Source organism: Haplochromis burtoni, unplaced genomic scaffold, assembly GCF_018398535.1.
Source record: "Haplochromis burtoni strain Fernald_Lab_line unplaced genomic scaffold, NCSU_Asbu1 Contig_223, whole genome shotgun sequence".
In the NCBI taxonomy this organism is placed as follows: Eukaryota; Metazoa; Chordata; class Actinopteri; order Cichliformes; family Cichlidae; genus Haplochromis; species Haplochromis burtoni.
The window spans coordinates 789,443-809,955 of NW_024582584.1; the positions used below are offsets into that span (position 1 = coordinate 789,443).

General features: G+C 39.8%; 1 protein-coding gene across 4 annotated transcripts in view; it reads right to left on the bottom strand.

Annotated features, from left to right (window-relative positions):
• The window catches only part of LOC102289833 (voltage-dependent T-type calcium channel subunit alpha-1I), a 284,041-nt gene that overhangs the window by 126,606 nt on the left and 136,922 nt on the right, over nt 1–20,513 (bottom strand). For all 4 annotated transcript variants that reach the window (XM_014338250.2, XM_005936824.2, XM_042226696.1 and 1 more), the window contains exon 5: nt 7,954–8,051. In XM_014338250.2, coding sequence (XP_014193736.1) covers nt 7,954–8,051 — 98 coding nt within the window. The remainder of the gene's footprint in view (nt 1–7,953; nt 8,052–20,513) is intronic.

Sequence of the window (20,513 nt, forward strand, 5' to 3'; positions counted from 1 at the left end):
AAAATAAAGTGTTTACTTTGGCCTTTGTAATTAATGACTTTAGGTACCCCTGAAAAATGCTATTTAAATGAAGTTACTATAAGTACATTCCAGCTGCAGTCAAACTAAAATCAGAGAACCTGATTTTCTTTGAGCAAATTGAAACAGACGCCCCATTTGAGATTGATTAAGTCTGTTTGAAGTTGCTAGAAGCTTAAAACACTGCAATATCAAATCAGGCACCCTAATGTGAACATATTAACATTTAAAACAGTTAACTAATTAAAAGGAAAAGAGGAGAATGTGTCACATGTACAACGAGACATACAAAATAACAACAATTCTAAATTAAAATAGTGGACTTGTTCTAGTCACACAAGTTTTGACTACACTGAAGGACCAGTGTTTCCTTCATAGTTTTAATGATTTGAATCAAATAGAATGTAAATGAAAAGGGAACAACATAGAATACCCTGATGGCCGTTACCCTGGCAGCTAATACGATGTCTCCCAGAGGTGTTGAGGGTAATGTAGTAAACAGGCCCAGTCCTTTAAGCTGTGACCAGTGGGAACCCGACATGGATAATTTCCATTAGCGCCATTAAGTGACTCCTCTGTTCAGTTCTCACATCGTCCTCCGAGAGTGTCCGCTTAGTTACTATGTGCCTGAAAGTGTGTGTACACAAGTGCTTAGTGGCTTTGTGTTGGTTGCACTTTTGCGACATGTACTGCCTGCACAACATATGCATTTACTGGTGTGTCTGCACTCATAAAGCCAACAATGTGGAGCGAAGAGCTTTCCAGTAAATAGTCTTTATTCAAAGCACAGAACTGCATCTTTATCATCCAACAAATAAAAAGGAGTCAAATAACTGGCTTTTGGCAGCCGATGCTGGCACTGTTACAACCTGGCCTTCTCACTCGTTGGATAGTGTTGCTGGTGCTTGACAAAATAACTTGGTGCTTTAATGTTAATGTTGACAATTGTGTTGCCAATACTTGAGCATTAATAGATCTATTCAATCTACTGAAAATATGCTGTGCTTTCAACATCTAATTGTTTTTATAAAAAAGGGAACTGAAAAACATAATAAAGAGTTAGGGAAGGGCTGAAATTATGCTGGAAGCATTTATGTGTGGTAACAAAAATATTAACTTGCTGATGTTAGTTAAAGTCTATGTGTACAAAGACCACGCACATTTGTGCCAATTAGAAGAAAACGCAAAGTTCCCCTGAGGCTGATAGAAATTCCCCTTTGAAAGTAATATGAGTTCCTCCATATTGGTTGTAGCTATGAAAAGTAGTAGATCTAACATAAGGAGCTGGGAAAGAAAAACATCTGGACTTGGTGTAGGTAACAATCAGCTAAGGTTTCGGGAGAACCCACTGTGAAATCTAGCCCCACCCTATCATGTGATTTACTGAGGTCAGATGGCCCAGGATGTGAGTGGGCGTTAAGGCGTCTGGGAAGGGATCTCAACACTGGATTATAGATGGCAAACAGTTGGTGTCGTAAACCACCACGTCTGTTAAAAGATGGTCGTTCACAGTGGACATAGATGGCTTCTTTCACTCTTCTTTCAAATCATCTGTCTTCTCTGTACAAAAATGTGAACACTGGTGTCCTCGAAGGACTGACCTTTGTCTTTTAGATGAAGATGGACAGCCGGGTCTTGTCCTGGTCGACGTGGCTCTTCTATGTGCCATGCGTTTATGAAGTGGCTGTTTGGTAGAGGTGTAGAGGTGATTTAGAGGTCTGAGCATTCTTTGTTACACTGTACAGCATACACTATGTTGTTAAGTTTGTGTTTGGGAGTTTTTTCTTTGGGATGAACCAGTTTTTGTCTGAAAGAAGGAAACTTAAAGAAATTCAGACGCTTTTCTTTCCAGCTCCTTGGATTACAATGACCCGGGTGACTGAGAACCTTCACAGACACAGATCTATCCTTGCACATATAATCAAAAGTTAATATAAAATGTTTAGCCACAGAAAAACTAGTAATATATATTCTATCTTCTGATTTGCTGGATAGTCTGGATAGCAGCCAACTCCTAAAGTCGCCTGCTGTCCACTGACCACTTCTTGTCTTATCTAATGACAAATAGAGCTCTGAAGTCAAATGTGGATTATTAAACATTAGGGCTCTCTAAGTCCCTGTTAATAAATGATGGGAGGATGAATATGTTAGTTGACATGAATCAGGTCATACTAATTGTCACAATCCTCGAAGCACAGGTTGAGGAGGAGGAGTGGAAGCAATCTTTTATTGCAGCCTATAAATCAACCAGACTGAGACACAGTTTTTAATTCATTTGAACGTCTGACTCTTGTGCTTGGAAATGGAAACTGGAAAACTCCCAAAACAGTTTTATTTGTCTGCTTTCTGTTAAAAGTGAGTTTTTCCTTCCCACTGTCACCAAGTACTTGCTCATAGAAGGCCACCTGCTTTTGGGGGTTTTCTCTGTACTTGTAGGGTCTTTACCGTACAAGATAAAGATCCTTGAGGTGACTTGTTATGATTTGGTGCTATATAAATTCAACTGAACTGACCTGAACTGATATTGAATTGAATTAAAGTATGGGTACTGTGCTGATAGCATGTAAGTAAAAGTGCTGATAGCCAACTTTTACTTACATGCGTTGCTTCTCCTGCCTGTAATTTTACTTCTTTTAGCCAATCACAGACTCTTGCAGGTGTTTATGTGCCACTAACAAGAACAGCCCCAAGTTAGCAACTGAAACATTTGAACTTTCCATATAAACTTTCCATATAGATGCTACTCTTTTCATGATTCAGCTTCAGGTTAAACAAAGAATAACCTTTAATTTAGTAAATACTGCACGTGATAAGAAGTCTGATTTTCTTGGGCTTTAATTTAATAACTCAATTCAACCAAGAAAAACAAATGTTACTGGGTTAAGTATAATAATAATTCTAAGGTTCTAAGGTCACCATTTGACCTTAGAACTGAAGAAGCTTCTCGGATGAGAGGTGAAACATCTTCAAGCAACTTAAAGAAGTCCAGACGCTTTTCTTTGCAAGCTCCTTTCAATTCAATTCAATTCAATTTTATTTATATAGCGCCAAATCACAACAAAAGTCGCCTCAAGGCGCTTCATAGATACAGAGAAAAACCCAACAATCATATGACCCCCTATGAGCAAGCACTTTGGCGACAGTGGGAAGGAAAAACTCCCTTTGACTACGATGACCTGGATGACTGAGAACCTTCACAGACATATAATAAAAATGGAGATTTTTTCCACCTTTATAAACAGTAAAATGCAATCACATTCAAATATTTTCCCCAAAATGAAATTATTATAATTTATAAATGATTATACATTTTGACCCATCCAAACGCAGACATAAGACATGTTATTGTGCAGGTTTCAGACTGAGCTATTGTGATATTATTTACCTCCCTGTTTGCTCACCTACTAATTCTACCTGCCGAAGAAATGTAGACTTTGTAGAAAACATTTTACATTATAATTTTTGAAAATGAGTGGGTTGGTAATGTTGTTTCTTCTCTTTTTCTATGTAATCACCTCCCTTTTCTCATGTTATCTTCCCCTCTCCAGGTGCCTGTCTTCCACGTCCCTTGCCTCCTTTTTCTCTATTCTTCCAGCGACTCCCTCCATCGCACGCACTTCCTCAGCTGTATCTATCATCATAATAGCCTGCTCATCTGAGTCCCCCCACATCTCTCCTCTCATCATCCCTCTCTTCCTCTCGTCCATCTTCGACTTTCCTTTATGGAGCTGGATAATCCCCTCTTCCCTCCTTCATTTATCTCTCTTGCTGCCTTTTTTGTCCTCTCCTCTCACCTGCCTGTCTTTCTTTCCTATCCTTGCTTAACCCAGATGCAGTGTTCTTATTGAAACGGTGGAGAATAAACCACAAGAAGAGCATCAATCCGATGTGAGGGGATTTATTTTTCTGACATCCTCTACATTGTATAAAGTGTCGGGTGACTTTTCTATACCGCCTCTTTTCTTTTTGTGTCCAAACTAGACATTTCACCATGAAAGAACCAATTTGCTTTTTTTTTGTTTTTATTTTATTTTTATTTTGTTTTGGAGTGACAGAGAGGAAGAAGCTCAGTGAACAGAAAAGTCCCCTCTGCTCACAGAAATGTCAGATTACAGCTGCAAACATGGTTTAGACTTCAGTGACTCATCATTGTTTGTGTTCCCTGCCAACAGAGCAAAAAACGCATTCACGGGCAAATTAAGTCCACCCTGCACAAACAGACTGCTAGCCATTAAGGGATGCAATGAAAGTTCAGAACACAAACTTTGGTAAACCAAAACTTCAAGCTTGGAACTTTATGTGTCATTTTAAGACATTTAATTTGTTGGGCGGAAGTGCAAAGTTGACAACTTTTTTGAAACAACAAGTTCTTCCACATAAAAACTGTATTTTTAGTGTCAGTGACTCATAACATCCACCATGTCTATAAATCTAAAAAACTGAGATAGAACTGACAAAGACTTTGGCTGTGGTTAATATTTTAAAAGGAAAACAAAAAGTAATGTGGATTGATGGATGGAAGAAAAAGTGACATGTATGAAGAAGCTTCATTCCATGACTGTGCACAGCCGGCGCAGACACCGACGTTGATTAAAAAGAAGAATCATTGTGTTCTGACACACGTCTGAGTCATTTCTGGTAGAATACAGTGTTCTCTGAGTTGACGTCTCTGTTGGAAGAACAACAGTGTTGTCAGCAGCTCCCAAAACTCTTAAAAATTGCCTGCTGGGACTGTGCTTTGGGTAAGGTTTGTTTAGGTCAGGAACAACTTGATTGTAGGTCGGGAAAAATGGTTTAGTTTATAATTTACAATTTTGCAAAGGTCAGGGACTTTCATTTTCAGTACTTCAATAATAAGAATATAATTATAGTCAGGAAATCATCACACTTCAAATGGATTTTACACAATAGTTCATTTTGTTGTTAGTGAGCTAACACTAGTTATGGACTCACTAATGCAGTTTCTCTGAAAACACAGAGAGTATTACTTGCAAAGGCCAACCAAGTGAGGTAGTTTGCCTTAGAGACCCACTCTCTAAGAGCGCATCCTGAAATTATTTTTCTTTCTAACTTTTCTTTGGTCCCTTTTTAGCAACCTCTATGTTAGATTTATGGTTGTTTTGTTTTCTTATTTTTGATTTCCATTTCCTTTTCATTCTATTTGGAATAGCCTTATTCAGTATTATTCTATAAGAAAAGTCAACATCCATCCATCCATCCATCCATCTATGTCTCGGGACTAAAGTCAACATAAAATTTGGAAAATCTGGAAGATCCCCAAAGCAGGGTCATTAAAATTAAGCCATGACCTCAAACATCTTCTAATTCCAACATGGAGAGAAAGTTGTAACACACATAAATAACAGAGTAGTTGTGATTATGTTGTTCCTGCCGTGAAACGTTTTTAAAAGAGATCACAGAATCTGTTTTTTCTGTCAACGTTGACGCGTTAACTTTGATTAATCCGGCGTCACGATTGACGCAATTCAAATTTTTAACGCAGTGAAAACATCAGGAGTGCAGAATGGACAAACTTTGAACAAGCTGCCCGAAATGAATTGACAGGGACATTTCACAGATTTTGAGTCATTTTGTGCTTCAGATGGGTTAATTGCATTGGAAATTTTAATCGCGTTAATCGTGACAATGCATTAATCCATGTTAAAGCGTTAACATTGACAGCCTTAGATTTTTCACTGACATTTCTGTCATTTCATATTTCAGTTTAACAAAGGTGGTTATTGTGCAATCCCAGGGTTTTCCAATGCTTCCAAAGACATGCAAGGACAAGACATACTTCTGCTTTTGGAGAAAGGGAGGTATAAATGATGGAAAAGAATAGACAGTACATGACAGGAGGCAAGAAGAGCGGAAGGAGCAGGAGGAAGGGGAATGACTGAGATCTGAGACGGGATCTCGCTCTACTGACTGAGGAGGAGGAAACTGACTGAACATTGTGATAAAGGAAGAGCTCAGAGCAGAAACATGACAGAGAGATCACAGAGAAAAGAAGATAAAAAGAAAATAATGGGATATTTAAGAACTCCTTTTACCTCAAGTGATATAGTAAGACAGACAAAAGGACAAAGAGAGAGGGAGAAGGATGGAGAAAGACATCAAACAACTATAGTCATAACTAAAAATGAGTGGCAATGACTTATTCATGTTCATGTATATTAGGTGACAAATATAGAAATCAACATACATTCTCTGTAACAAACCAAGATGGTTACACCTGCTTTTACTAAAGAAAAGAAAACCAAATTGCATGGTTTGTGTTGCAGATTTATGAGCAGTGGGAGGTTTAGCAATTACAAAGGAAGCAGAACAACATTAACTTCAAGCACCAGCATATCTGACTTAGAGAGTACTGAAAATGATTGCCTGCTAGGCACAATTTAGACACAGAAGCAACCGGCAGCAAACTGATTACTCTCATCAAGAAGGACTAAGCAGCACTTTTGGAGTCAAAGTGACAAGGTTAGTAACTCAAAATACTTCAGTGATGTCTGGTGATTTCCTGACAGGTTGGGTTGCTGAGGACTTTGACTGGGAGGGGGATTAGCACAGCTGAGTGTGGATGAAATTACTTTTTAGGATTTTAAATAGCCATGCACACTTGGTGTCCTCGGGAATCTAATTCCATACAGGATGAAAGCACTTACAGGCAGATATTATTATGCTGTCCAATAGCTAAACAAAGATGAAACATGACCCCACCCTCCTTTTGGAATCGTCTCTTCTATTTCGTTGCTTTATGCAGTTGTCCAAATCTGTTTCAAAATGCACGAGGCATCTTCTCAAAGGTAGTACATCAAGGCCCGGCTGCGTAGACAACAGGTAAACGATCCAAATGGCACAGTTACATCCAAGACAATGAGGCATTTGGCTGGTTTGTGTTGTATATATGGGGCCACAGTTGCAGTTTTGTTGCTCTCATGTAGCTCATTTGCTCCAGAATGAAGAATGGTGTGGCACGTGTTCAGCTCTGCAGGATTTGGTGTGTGCGACGAACGCACCCACCCAGAAGCTGTGTTTTATTTAAACATTCAGGGCAGCTTTTTAGCTGGAAATCTACAGTGAATGATGAACGAACAATGAAGTGGAGGTCGCATGGCAAAACAAACTAATGAGTGATAACCGAAGAAAGAGTGGGTTTCAAATCAAAGTACAGTATGTGATAGCTTCCCTTTTATAAATATCTGTGCCACAAACCTTGGGGACCATGTACACTGACAGTGTTATATAGAGAGTTTTCCCTATCATCACCTTGTTGGTGCTCTTGTTGCCTTTTAGGGCAATTTAACTGATTTGTGTGGCAAATGCCGTGACCTGTTGTGAAATACAGCCAATCCAACAAGTCTGTGCTCCAGTTGTGGTGACTCACATCCTAGTATCATTATTAGTCTTACAACCAAATAACAGGCACCTGCTTTAATGTGTTGAATATACATGGGTACAGTTTATGGATGCCTGCTAACCTTAGCGGATAACTTTACTCTCAAATCTAAATATAACCACTATGGCCAGCTGGAGTGGGATCCAACCATGCATCTCCTTTTTCATGTCATGTCATGTTTTTTTGAAAGCTATTGACTGGTAAAAATTAATTGTTGCCCTAATCAATGTAGCTAATAAATAGTAAATAGCTTGTTCTCCCAAACATGTTCCCTGTTAAGGTAATTTTGGCTCAGTAACTTATGTTTAACACTTTCCAGCTACTGGGCAACCTTCTTCACCAGGCAGCTGTCCATGGTGCTGAATAAGAGTCACAGATGGCAAAACATGAATGGATGTCATCCTACAATTTGTTTGTTTCAAGAGTGAAATGAGTAGTTGAAGAGAAGAGGTGTGAGAGCTTTTTGTGTAAAATAGTGATGGAGATACAGCCATGGCTGCCTATCATGTGTTCACAGTCTATAGGACTCGACTTACTTGGCACCCTGTTAATTGCTTTGAGTGGCCGCAGCACCCTCACTGTTCTGATGGCCGTGAAGTTGACGTTCTGCAGGTCCAGAGAGTACTCAACCATCCTGGAAAATGGGGGAAAAAAGCATCCAAATTAAACACACACTAAAAATCCACACTACAACATTCCCAAAACAGCTGCAGTTCTACAGCTGCAAGACCAACCGAAAAAAACAAAAAACAAACCAAAAAGTCTCTGATCCTCACAGAAAAGCAGTTTCATCTGAAATTCCAGCTAAAGTTGATTTAATGTTCTCCTCCTTTCAGGGCTTTTAAGATTAAAAAAGCCTAAACAGAAGATTGTTCACATCCTCGCACAGCTGGACACCTGCTGTGCGGAGCCTAATATGAATTAATGAGCTGGAACATGTGTATCTAATAATGGAAGACATTTAAAGAAAGAACGGGGTCAGTGGAATACTGTAACATTATCTTAACTGTGTTGGAAATTACAAAACAGACATTCATTAGTTTGCAGACGAACATTAATAATAATAATGAATGTAGGAGTCTTTATATATTTTTTTAAACATGGAGAGGTTGCAGAGTCCTGCTCCAGCAGTAAAAAACAGACTTTTTTGTGTTTTTTTGACTGAGATGGAGAAAGATGTTAAGCCACGGCTGAAAACCTTCAGCATCCCTGGAAACTGGTTACACCTTTTAGCACACATAGCGAATGCATCAAAGTGCATACCGGTTGGTTGGCAGGTGTACACAAGCATGAAGTGCGCGAGATTAAACGTGCAACCACCAGAGATGAAAGCGGAGCCTGGCGAGGGAGCAAAGACTGGAGGTGGAGGGAGTAAACAGGCTTGAAGTTAAACTAGGTGAGGCATAAAAGAGACGGAGAACGGTGAAGAAAAGATCGAGAATTTTGCTATTTCACCTGGTCCTAACAAATTCATCACTTGGAAAATATATTTTTGCCTGAGGAATGGAGTGTGTGGGGGTGGGGGGCAGAGGACGGAAAGCAAGAGAAACAGCCAGAGATGGCAGGGGTGAAAAAAACGTGAGAAAGTGACGGATAGGTCAGAAACCAATGTGAGGAAAGCACCAAGGGTTGATTAAGTGCATTATAATGAAGGCAATAAAGCAAGATTGAGAGAGGAAGAAAGAGAGAGCCTGAGGGTTTTATCAAGTGTTTGAGATAATTACAACGCTGGGAACAGAGAGGCAGGGAGAAGAGAGCAATATGCATACACCTGACTGAACAGAAGGAAGCTGCTCTTTGGCTGAGAAAGGGTGGGGGTGGGGGGGTGGACTCTTATCAAGACGCAGGAGAGCGTGGTAAAAGAAACTAAGGCAAGTTTCAGGTATTTGACACAAATATTCTGCTCCTGCTAAGATATTCAAGCTCCGTGATAACATGCTCGTTTCAAGGATAAGCCAGAGAGCCTAGCAGGTGCTTTCTCAAGTGATTAAAGAGCCAGATTACATTTTTCACTTTCGACCTCTCGACCTGCACACCTGGAGGAGAGCCTTTAACGCACGACTGTGCAATAACCGGAAAACTGACGGTAGTGCAGGAATGTAGTGATGCTCCAGAGGGAGTGTCCCAGTTTGAAATGTTTGCGAGATCTAAAAAGTTGGAAAATTCAAACAAGTTTCAAACTGTAATGATCTAACCTGGATGTCAAAGTCCTGCCGGGATTAGAGAACTGTAAGCGCTGCTGACTTCTATCAAATGTCGAGCTAGGGAAAATTATCATCATAAAGCCTGGAACGCTTGACCAGGTCAGAGCTTTCAAATTGACAAACTCAGCCCACATTAGGTCAAAGGTGAACCTAGTGAGCAAAACAGTTTGTTTTATTCTTTGCGGTCAAGCGACAAAACTTCTCTCCGGTGTCCAAACCTCTGCCCACGCTTGATTGCATCCGTTAGGTACGGATCTAACCCGGTGAGCCGTGAAATATGAATCTCTCTTGTTGCTATTATATTACCATAACCTTGGCGGGTGACAGGTGGCGGCGGAGGAGTGCTTCAGCTCCCTGCACAAATCAGGCTAGTAAAACACGCTGACCATGAAAATAACGGTCAGAGTTCACAAACTACTCAGAGACAAGCGCATCTATGTGGGACCACAGGCTGGTGATCCAATTTGTCAGGGGACTTTTCCGTGGGGGGAGTGGAGCAGAATAAACACTTGATCAAATCTTTATTTCAAAATATAACGAACGAGTGCTAACAAACATAAAAAGAAACAAATCAGTGAAAGCCATCATATCCACACGGGGAAAAAATGCTGACCATTTCATATACACGTACAGGTGTAATTATTTAACTACACCTCTTCAGAGGTATTGCTTTTTAAAATATGTCATTATATACAAGTATCAGTTTTTAACACCCTGCTTTACATGTTATAAATGATTTATGTTGTGCATTTTTTCACACCCTCACCCCACAGATTGCTAAGCACATACTCCTTGTTGTTGTCATTTAAATCTTACCAGATCCATAAATTTCAATGTTTTTCAGCTTGGAAATAAAGAGTCTATGTGCTCCAGATGTCCAACCTTATTAACTACCTTATCTTTTTGTAATGTGTATAGTGGCTGTAGTTTGCTTTTGTGTTGCCCCATATGGCAAAACCGCAATCTTTTCCTAACCCCATCCAATTACTCCAAAAAATAAATACATGAAAAACAAAAGTTAACAGAGATTTCAAGGAAAAGCAAAAACTGAGTCTACTCCTCCTCAACAAAATACCCCAACAAAAACTGCCAAACTCATGTGCATTCGTTAAAAGTCTGGTGGATATATTCTGTTGCTGTTTATGAGAAAACAAAAACCCTCTCACTTCTAGTAAGCATGGACGAAGGAACTACCCACTGGGAGGAGGTGGAGGCCACCTACCTGTGATCTGCATGGGACTGATAAAAGCCATTCAGTGGGGGGATAAGGTCTGAACTGGGGGTTTTTGTTTTCTTTCAAGAAAATGATCAAAAATAATCGTCTGCACACTGTGGGCACATCCTAGCCTGCTGTTGTTGTTGTTGTGTGAGTGTATGGTAAGATGTACTCTAACAGTATGGCTAGCACCGAGTGGGAAAGAAGGGACAAAATGAACTGGACTTAGTGTTTCGTGTCTACAGCTGCTATTTTAATCACTGTGCTCCAGCGTGTTGACAAGGCATGAGTCTTAGTGTGTACATTGTGTGGGGTGTAGGGATGGGTACCGGTATCCGGTGCCATCATGGCACCAGTTCTGACATAAACGGTAGTAACCAGACCGAAAAGTAGCGCACATTTCGGTGCTTTATTTCAGTGCTGTTTTTTCCTGAGATGTCGTACACTTTGGATTCTAGCCAATCATTTTACCTTTCCGAGGATAGTAGGCGGGTCCAGGTACGTACGTTCTTTTAGAGCAGAGCTACAGATTAAAAACGCCCAAGGTGAAGCGGTCAAACTCTGTACTTCACAGCAAAAGATGTAAACTCAGCAGCCTGCAACAAGTGCTTTAAGATGATACTGTGCAAAGGAGGTAATTCCTCGAATCTGATGAAACACCTGGCAACACATAGCGTTTTTTTAAAAGCCGAGAAATGCATCGTATTTGATAGCTTGCAGCAGGACCTCACACCGAGCACATCTACTGCGGGTGGGTTGCCGGTTATCAGACCCGGAGTTAGCAACATCCCCCCAAAACCCGAAGAGGAGAGTCCTGGCCCCTAGCCCTGCCAGTGTAGCAGAAATGATGACGGATGATGACGACAGCAGCAATTTACTCTTTTCTGCGTGAGTAGCTTAATGTTGTTCGTGTGTAATTTACGTTGAGTAGGCTAACCACGTTATTACATTAATGCATGTAAGGTGAACTAGCAAACATCATCATAGCTACATGCGGCTGTCTTCTTGTTTGATGGCAGATACTCCCTTCACCCTGGCCAAAAAGGCTAAAATGACCAAAGAAAAAGTGGAAAACAGCTAAGGTTGATAAGCTGATATCAGATAAAACCTAAACGATACCCAACCCTAGTGGGGTGTGGGGGACATAATAGTGATCTGTCATTTTCCAGCAATTTTTTGCAGCAATTTCTGATAAGGCACACACATGTGGTTACACAAGAGAGAGAGATACAGGCAAACAATCGTACGTGTGCAACAAATGATACCCAGAGACAATAGACAATAGAAATTCACACACAGACACACACGTAAACATTATGCCTGTATACCCTAAGTTTTTCAACACTGAGCATTTGTATAGTCAGTCTGACACCCAAATAAAATCACACACACACACACAGTCACACACTAAGTAGAGAAAATGCCCAGGGCAGACTCTTGGCTCTCGTAAAGCTGTGTTAAGTCATCAGACTGGGCCACACACTTCATTTGCACAATGAAACACACTCCTGCACACTCCTGAAGTATGTAGTTACATAAGCTGTGAATCCACATGCACTCTTACACACACACACACACACACACACACACACATCACACACACACTACACACACACACACACACACACACACACACACACACATCACACACACACACACACACACAGACACACACACACAGCCGTCACACCACAACAAAACCTTTGCATACACTCACACAAGTCAAACTAAATTTAGTGTCTGTCTGTGTTTGAGTTAGGACCGCTCGCCAACCAAATAGCTTCATGAATATTTCAGTGGAGTAACTAGATTACTTTTGTTCCAAAGTGGCCTTGGATGGGGGAATGTGGATTTTTTTTAACTGAATCTTAAACATATTTCTTATTCCATTTTTCTGTGTTTTTTTGGTGTCTCTCTTCTCTTCAGAAACTTGCTCTGTCTCTGCTGTTTAAGTTAGCATTGGGGAATACTCTCTCAGGAGGCATCAGAGTGGAACAGTGGGAGTGATTTTCTTCAGGCTTTCCCTCTCGGTTGGAGGGGAAGTGTGAATATTGGAGATAATTTAAGAAGCACACGTTAGAACGCTACACAGCAATCAAGGATGATTTTAGGGTAATTTTGTGGTGTTAAGTAACAAGTCTTTAAAAACAGGACTGACCGTAACAACAGTACAGAGTTCATTCATCATGTTACAGAGTCCCAAGATATGAAACCTAAAAGGGTCAGGGTTTCTCCACTCAATACTTCTGTATATTGTTATCTACTATATTTAATTGCATAGTATTTGGATTTTAACAGCTTAGTTTTGTGTTTCACGTCAAATAAGACAAGTTGTACACTTGGGTGTTCTGACAGGACAAGTAAGCCAACACATGCTTGCTAAGTGAAATTTAAGCATTCTGTTCTTTGACAGCATTTTGTCAAGGATTGCTTGTCTGTATGCATCTTGTAAGTGCCAATCTTTTGGGTTAGCTATTGTGTCTCAAAGCTAACTCACATGAATTGAATCCGATGAGCCAAGGTGTGAAAAAAGCTCTTAAGACTGACTGAATTCTGTATGAGTTGCTGCATTTTGTCAAAGTCTGCAATATATCGTGTACATGCAGGTAACCCTGCACGAGTCACATGTAGTATAGCAACTATGTTTCAGAGCTGTTTCCTTCATGGACATATATTACAGCACACCAGCATCAACAGCTGTTCAGCAACAGTTCTTTTTCCCCGCGTTACACTCATAAGAAACATGTATAAGCAGAACTCTATAATTAACTATAATTGGTGATTCAGGCAGTAGATAGCCTTGGATAGCAACAACGCAGCTCAACAGAAATTGTACATTTTAAGCCATTTCACTGAATGTACAATGGTCTAATAGGCAAGGATAAACTAATATGGCAATTACCGGAACATGCTAAATGTCTCATTTTATGCCAACAGTCCAGGCCAAACTCCTTCTGGGTAAGATGGCATCAATTATTAAAATGAGATTAATGGATGCAGTAGATTTTCAGTCCCAGAAGTGGTTTGCAAGTCAAAAAAGATAGAGGAGCGCACAGACGTGAGCACAAAACAGACACGGCCATTTACAAATGCTGTAATTTACTCCACTCTCTTTACCTTTTCCCTCCTGCCCTTTACTTTGATCCTTTCTGCTAACAATCCACCTCGTGAAGTCTCTCCTCAGTCTCTTCCTCTTGTGTCACTTAGTTTGTCTCTCCACTCCTCTTTGTTTGCTCTTCATCAGTTTTTTTCCATCGTCAGTGTGTGTGTATGTGCACTTTCTCGGTGCGCACGTTATTTTCCTTTCTCACATTCCCACAGTGTGCCATGTGGCGTCAGAGCTCTAATAAGCTACTGTTACATCTCAAGCAGAGTACAGATGCTCACGCACATGTCCGTATGTGTGTGTTATATGCTCAGACATGTGAATATCTTGTCAAAGATAAAAGCCAGCTGTCTGCTGAAGCTGTTTGCGGACACATTACCCATTTCTCACTGGTTTTTCCTTGTTTCTTCCAGTTAGACGTCTCACACGTTACATTTCGAGCAAAAACACTTAGTTGGCAAATCTAAAATTAGAAGCTAATGTCTTGGTTTAGCACAAGTTAGCATGTGTTGACTCAACCAAGTTTAACACCCTCATACACTTCAGGATACAGTTAGCTTTACATATGTTTTTGGACCATTTGTACTTCTTTTGTAGAGTTGCCTGTTAAATCGGTAGATGTTAAATTGAGCAAACAAGGTGCGACTAAAGTGTCAACCGTCAGCTTTAGTTCAACAAAAGTGTTGCATTTAGTGAGGCCTGTTCACTAAATCTGGCATTAAGTGGTGGACTTGCATTTTATATTACTTTTGCAAAGCAAATGAAACCATAACAAATGCATAAAATGGATTTGTGCAAAAAAAAACATAAAAGCAACAACAACTTCACAACATGTAGTTAAGTCAAGAAAAGTCCTGAGTAGGTGATGTATCACTGTCAAGTCCTTCAATTAATAAGCACCATCAAGAATTTAAATATAGAGGGTTTAGGCAGGTAGGCAGGAGGTTCATATTAGAGTTTGTCAGAAAACACCTAGAGCCAAAGACTGTCCAAAGACTTTCAAAAAGAGTCTTTAAAAGGAATGGATCATGATCTGAAGCATAAAAGACAGCAGGGTGAAGGCAATGATATGGCATGGTCTTGTACACTGACAAAAAGGGATTGGTCAACTCTTGGATTTACGTAAGAATCTTGCGTGTATTTAACATAAGTGCCTCATGCTTTAAAGTTAAGTGTAACTATATATTGTAGAAACTACATGATACGCAGAGAGGCTAGATTAAATTGTTCATATCATGTTTGAGTGAAGTAAGTCAATAACTTTCTGCGACACTGCACGGGATTTCAGTCTTGCACGCTTTGGATCATGGTTTCAGGAAGGCATCCATCTCAGTCAAGTCGAGCAGCCGCCTCTACTTTGTTTGGTATACAGAAAAAAGTAAACTGGGTGGTTGTTACATTAAAAAAGTCTAACTTGTAATTTAAACACAATAATTTCATGTTTCTATGAACGTAATTAAATCATGAAGGATCTGTACGAAATTCAACAACTTAATTTGTTCTTGTTGAGATGACCTGATGCAATCTAGTAAGAGTGCTTAGTTGCTGAACTCATGAAATTCACAAGATCGCACGAGATGTTAAACTACAGGAAAATCACTGGAGTTATAAGAGGCAGACAACTACACACACACCAGGGGCCTGTTCTTCGTACGTCGCTTACTACATCCAAGATCAAATGACACATCCAAGATCAAATCATCGCGCTAACCGTGAGCTCGCTAATCCGGTTCCCCGAACACACCTGCTGTTGACGATTACTACAGCTGGATGAAGTAATGCGCGATCACTGGGTGTCGTAAAAGGGGCTACGCATCGATAGTAGAAACATTGATCGGCAACCCGCTGATTGGTCGGCGAAAATGTCGAAGGGGCGTGCTCGGTATTTTCCGGCAGCAGAGCAAGAACTCATGAGTGAGGGATTTCAGGAGTTTCAGAGTTTAATTAAAACGCAAGAGAACACTGCAAAGGCTGCAAAAGCAAGGAGAGAGGGCTGGCAGAAAGTTGCTGACAAATCAAACTCGTAGGTAATTTAATAATAATAATAATAATGGATTGGGTTTATATAGCGCTTTCCAAGGCACCCAAAGCGCTTTACGATACCACTATTCATTCACTCCCACATTCACACACTGGTGGAGGCAGCTACGGTTGTAGCCAGGCTGCCATATCGCGCCATCGGCCCCTCTGGCCAACACCAGTAGGCGGTAGGGTAGATCTATCATATGACACTATATTGTCCAATATCATATGGCATTATATTATATCATAATATGTTACATTATATCCCCTTTCACATTAGAGCCACAACAGGACCCACAAGAACATGGGAACAAGTAAAAGTGGAATACAGGAGTATTCTACAGAATGGTAATATTTATCTCTTAGATTGCTTTTCGTCTCTTGGCAAGGTAATACTGGCCTGTAATACTCTGTTAGTTTGTTCATAACAGCAACCAAGAAAAGGGCAGAGGAAAAAAAGACAGGTGGTGGTCCTGCACCCCCTCGTCAACAAGTTGGTTAAGTAAATAATACCCTCACGGGAATATCGATATCTCTCAATGAGCACACTGTCGCGCTGAGCTAAAGGATCCTGTCTGTCCCGCAATATACGCTGAATTCTGAAAACTCTCCTTATCAATCTTGCACCTTCCGCAGGACATGGCTGCGACAGGCTTCCCAAATCCACCTTCGCTTTTATAGCCGTGGTCTCTCATCTTGATTACACAAAGTAATTTGCAATTGCTACTCTGAAATATGAATTACATCTGTAATAATCACATACATGTAATAGAATGTTAATAGTACATTTCCCTTTTTTAGGAAATGACCTGTATGTATCTGTGTGAAATCAATAAATGGATCAGGTGCTGCATTGTCTTTAGTTACATTGATGTTATTTATTTATGGTGAAACAGTGGTGGAATATCGCTGTTGCTTTCGTATAAATGAAGCGGACATACCTGCGTGGCCGCGATCTAATCCTGTTTACATAAAGTAAACCTGCTCCCGAGCAGGTTTACGCTTACGGCTCTGTTGCTATGACAGCAAGTCCCGGATGAGCTTCGGGGAACCGAACGATCCAGGATCACGCGAAATCGTCAACAATCTAATCCAGCTAACTTACTTAGCGAGGTACGAAGAACGGGCCCCAGGTGTATGCTATCGCTATTTATTGTGGTTTAACCTGTCAAGAACAAAAACGTACAAAAACGTACAAAAAAATTCAGCCTTGAAATCATAGCTTTCCTACTTTTGTTAAGTCTGGATTGGTGGTGTGGTGGTTAGTGCTGTTGCTTCACAGTAAGAAGATTCTGAGTTCAAATCCACTTTCTGGCTAGTTTGCACTGGGTTCTCTCTGGGCGTTCTGGTTTCTTCCCACAGTTAAAAGTCATGCAGTTGTTACAGTTAGGGTTAATTGGTGATTCTAAATTACCTGTCCATGTAAGTGCAAATGGTTGTTTGTGATAGACTTGTGAGCTTTCCAGGGTGTACCCTGCCTTGTAACCTATCACTTCAGGGTTATTTCCCAGCAACCAGGATAAAGATAGGGCGACGTTAGTTGTTGTAGATCCATTCAATTTTTATGGTAACCAGACTCTAGACTTTGTTGAACATTATGTAATATGAAGACACCAAGTAGTATTGGGGTAAAAGTTATTGAATAGTGTTGAAATAAAATGACAAAACTGTGAAGGATTAAAATATTCCAAGAGCTCAACTTACTTCATCTAAACATGTTTCAATCGCGTTTTATGAACACAAAATGCACAGGTTTATTGAATATGAAAAAGTTGTGTTGAGTTTCTGCCAAAACAAAACATTTGTGTGCAACCAATGTCCACTATTGAATCAAGTAAATCCAACATGGCCTTTTTTCAGTGTATGGCTGCCCATGTAAGCAGGTCATTAGAGTTTATTGACGGCAGGATGCTGTCTGAAGTGTACAGACCGACACTCTCTGCTCAGATTCATCCAAATGCTGCAAAGCCGATCAGACAGCACGTCACAGTGGAAATATATAATGACCCAAAGCATGCTGCAAAAGCAGCCCACGAGTTTCTCAAGGCAAAGAAATGTTTTTTTCTTAAATCAGCCATCTGATCTCTACCGTGTAGAGCTTGCTTTTCAGTTACTGAAGAGAAAACTGAAGGCAGGGAGAGCCACAAACAAGCAACAACTGAAGGCCTGGCAGAGTATCTCAAGGAAGGAAACACAACATCGGGTGAAATCGGGTGACCTAGACTCTATTGATTACAAAAATATTCATCCAAGTATTAAAAATAATCCTTATACTTAAAATTAAGTTAATTTGTCCAATTACAATTCAACCTGTGAAAATGGAGGACTTTATGTTGAAATCATTAGAACTGTGAAACGATTAATGCAACACTTTTGTTAAACCCCTTGGATTAAAGCTTAAGGTTTGCACCTCAGTTACATCTTGTTTGATTTAAAATCCACTGTGGTGCTGCACAGAGGCAAAACTACTGTCAATGTGCACAGAGTCATTGACCTGGTTCTGTATATTTTGCTTCTTAGTAACAGTTGACTCAAAAGCTGTGCACAGGTTTGTTCTCACTTTACACTCAGCCCCACAAAGACTTGTGCAAACATGGGTCACTCGAAATGCATGAAACATATGATACTTATGGATTTAAATATGTCAGTCCAGAAGCAGTAATATGGAAGTAAAGTCAACTGTAAAGCATAAACTACAAATATATTAATGATATGCTATCAGCTCTGATTCAAGATTCACACGATTCATTTACTGTACTCTTTGTGTCAAAAGCTATTGAGGATCATTAGCTCACTAATCACATGAGTCATTTCCAAATTAAACTAATTACAGTATACTGATCTGACGACACCTGTAGCACCAGCTGTGCAGTGTTAATGTGAAAGTGCCTGATTAAAATACGTATAGAGCAGTACCCCTGTTTGTACACTGAAAAGATTGCACATGTACTGAATTAGTATGTCAGGTCATATCATATGACATTATTTGATGTTAATTTGAGCTTGTGTCATTCTCTTTGTGCGCTTTTCTTAGTCTATTATATGATTGGTACAAAATAGAAGCTGCAATGTATACTTTGTGTTAAAAAAATAAATAAGAAATAGCTGCTTTTGTTTCTTAATTCTTTAAAAAAAACACTTTTATTGACTAATGGCTGCAACTAGGTAATAGTGCTAAGTAAATGAGAGCTTTGACTCTTAAGTTATAGGACCATGCTGTGGGTTTTTTTCCAGTACATTCTAATTCTATGGGATATTTGGAATTCATGCTATGATATGCTGGGTCTGTGGCAACAGTGATACAGTTTTTACTCAGAGTGAGAGCATTTCGAATGAAAATTCCAACCATATTTAAAAAAAAAACATTGTGTCAATAAAAACAGAAAAAACATTTTCTTCACAACAGAACACAGAACTAAATAAAATCCTCAAACTGAGAAAATGTTCAATTCTAGGAAACAATAAAGCACAGCTCGAAAAAGATTTCCATGTTCTACTGTGAATAAAATATGGGTTTAGAAAATTCACAAAACAATCATTTTACAACATTCTGAGTAGTTTCAGGGACCAACTCTAATACTGTTGGTACCTAAAGCTAACCAAGTCATTTATGGTGTCTAAACTTTATGAACTAGTTTTTGGTGCCTGAAATCCTTTTGGGTGTTTAAGTCTCTCATTCAGCTGTTCGCCTTCACCCCTTTGGCTTTGGGGTGTCTCATCAAAGTCCCACCTAGTCCTTGATAGTTTCCAGAAGGTCAAGTTTAAAGCAAGATCATACATTATACATTACATACCTCCTTATACTAGCTATATCTTAGCGAAGCAAGCTAAAGATGCTAAATAAATGAATGTATAGTTTCTGTAACAAGTGACTGTTCACCCCATGTTTGAGTCCCACCATAGAAATACTAGCTATTTCTCTGCAGAGCATGAAGGCAGATTCAGTAAAGAGGAATAGACTGTTTCACAGGTTTGGCAAAGCCTTGATTATATTATCATATGTTCATGAGCATGAACAGAGTAACTAGATTATTTTTGCTCCTCAGCAGCCTTCAATTTAGAAATAGAAACATTCTGATTACCCTGAAATCAAACTGATATCAAAGAGAAATGATTGATTTTGAACTTAGTTATATTAATGTTAATTAGAACAACCATCACCAAAGTAAAACTTTCAGTTAGCTTACCTGCATGAATACAGCAACAACAACAATAATAATAACAATCAACTGGTCTTGTTTATTGCGACAGTTCATTGGCAAAACTGTTCCTGCGTCACTTCATGTAATCCCAGACTGACTCCATGATGTGGAGATAAGGCCTCTGCGGGGGACAGGCCATCTGTCGCAGCACTTCTTGATGCTGAACAAAGTTCTTCATGACTCTAGCTCTATGTTTGGGGTCATGCTGCAGAAAGGATTTGGGATTAGACGCCTCCCTGATGATACTGTGTGGTGGAAAAGAATCTAAACATCTAAAGCTGCTCAAGCTTGCACACTGTATCGGGTAAATATAATGTAGGAAGCAAACATATTGATAATACAGATA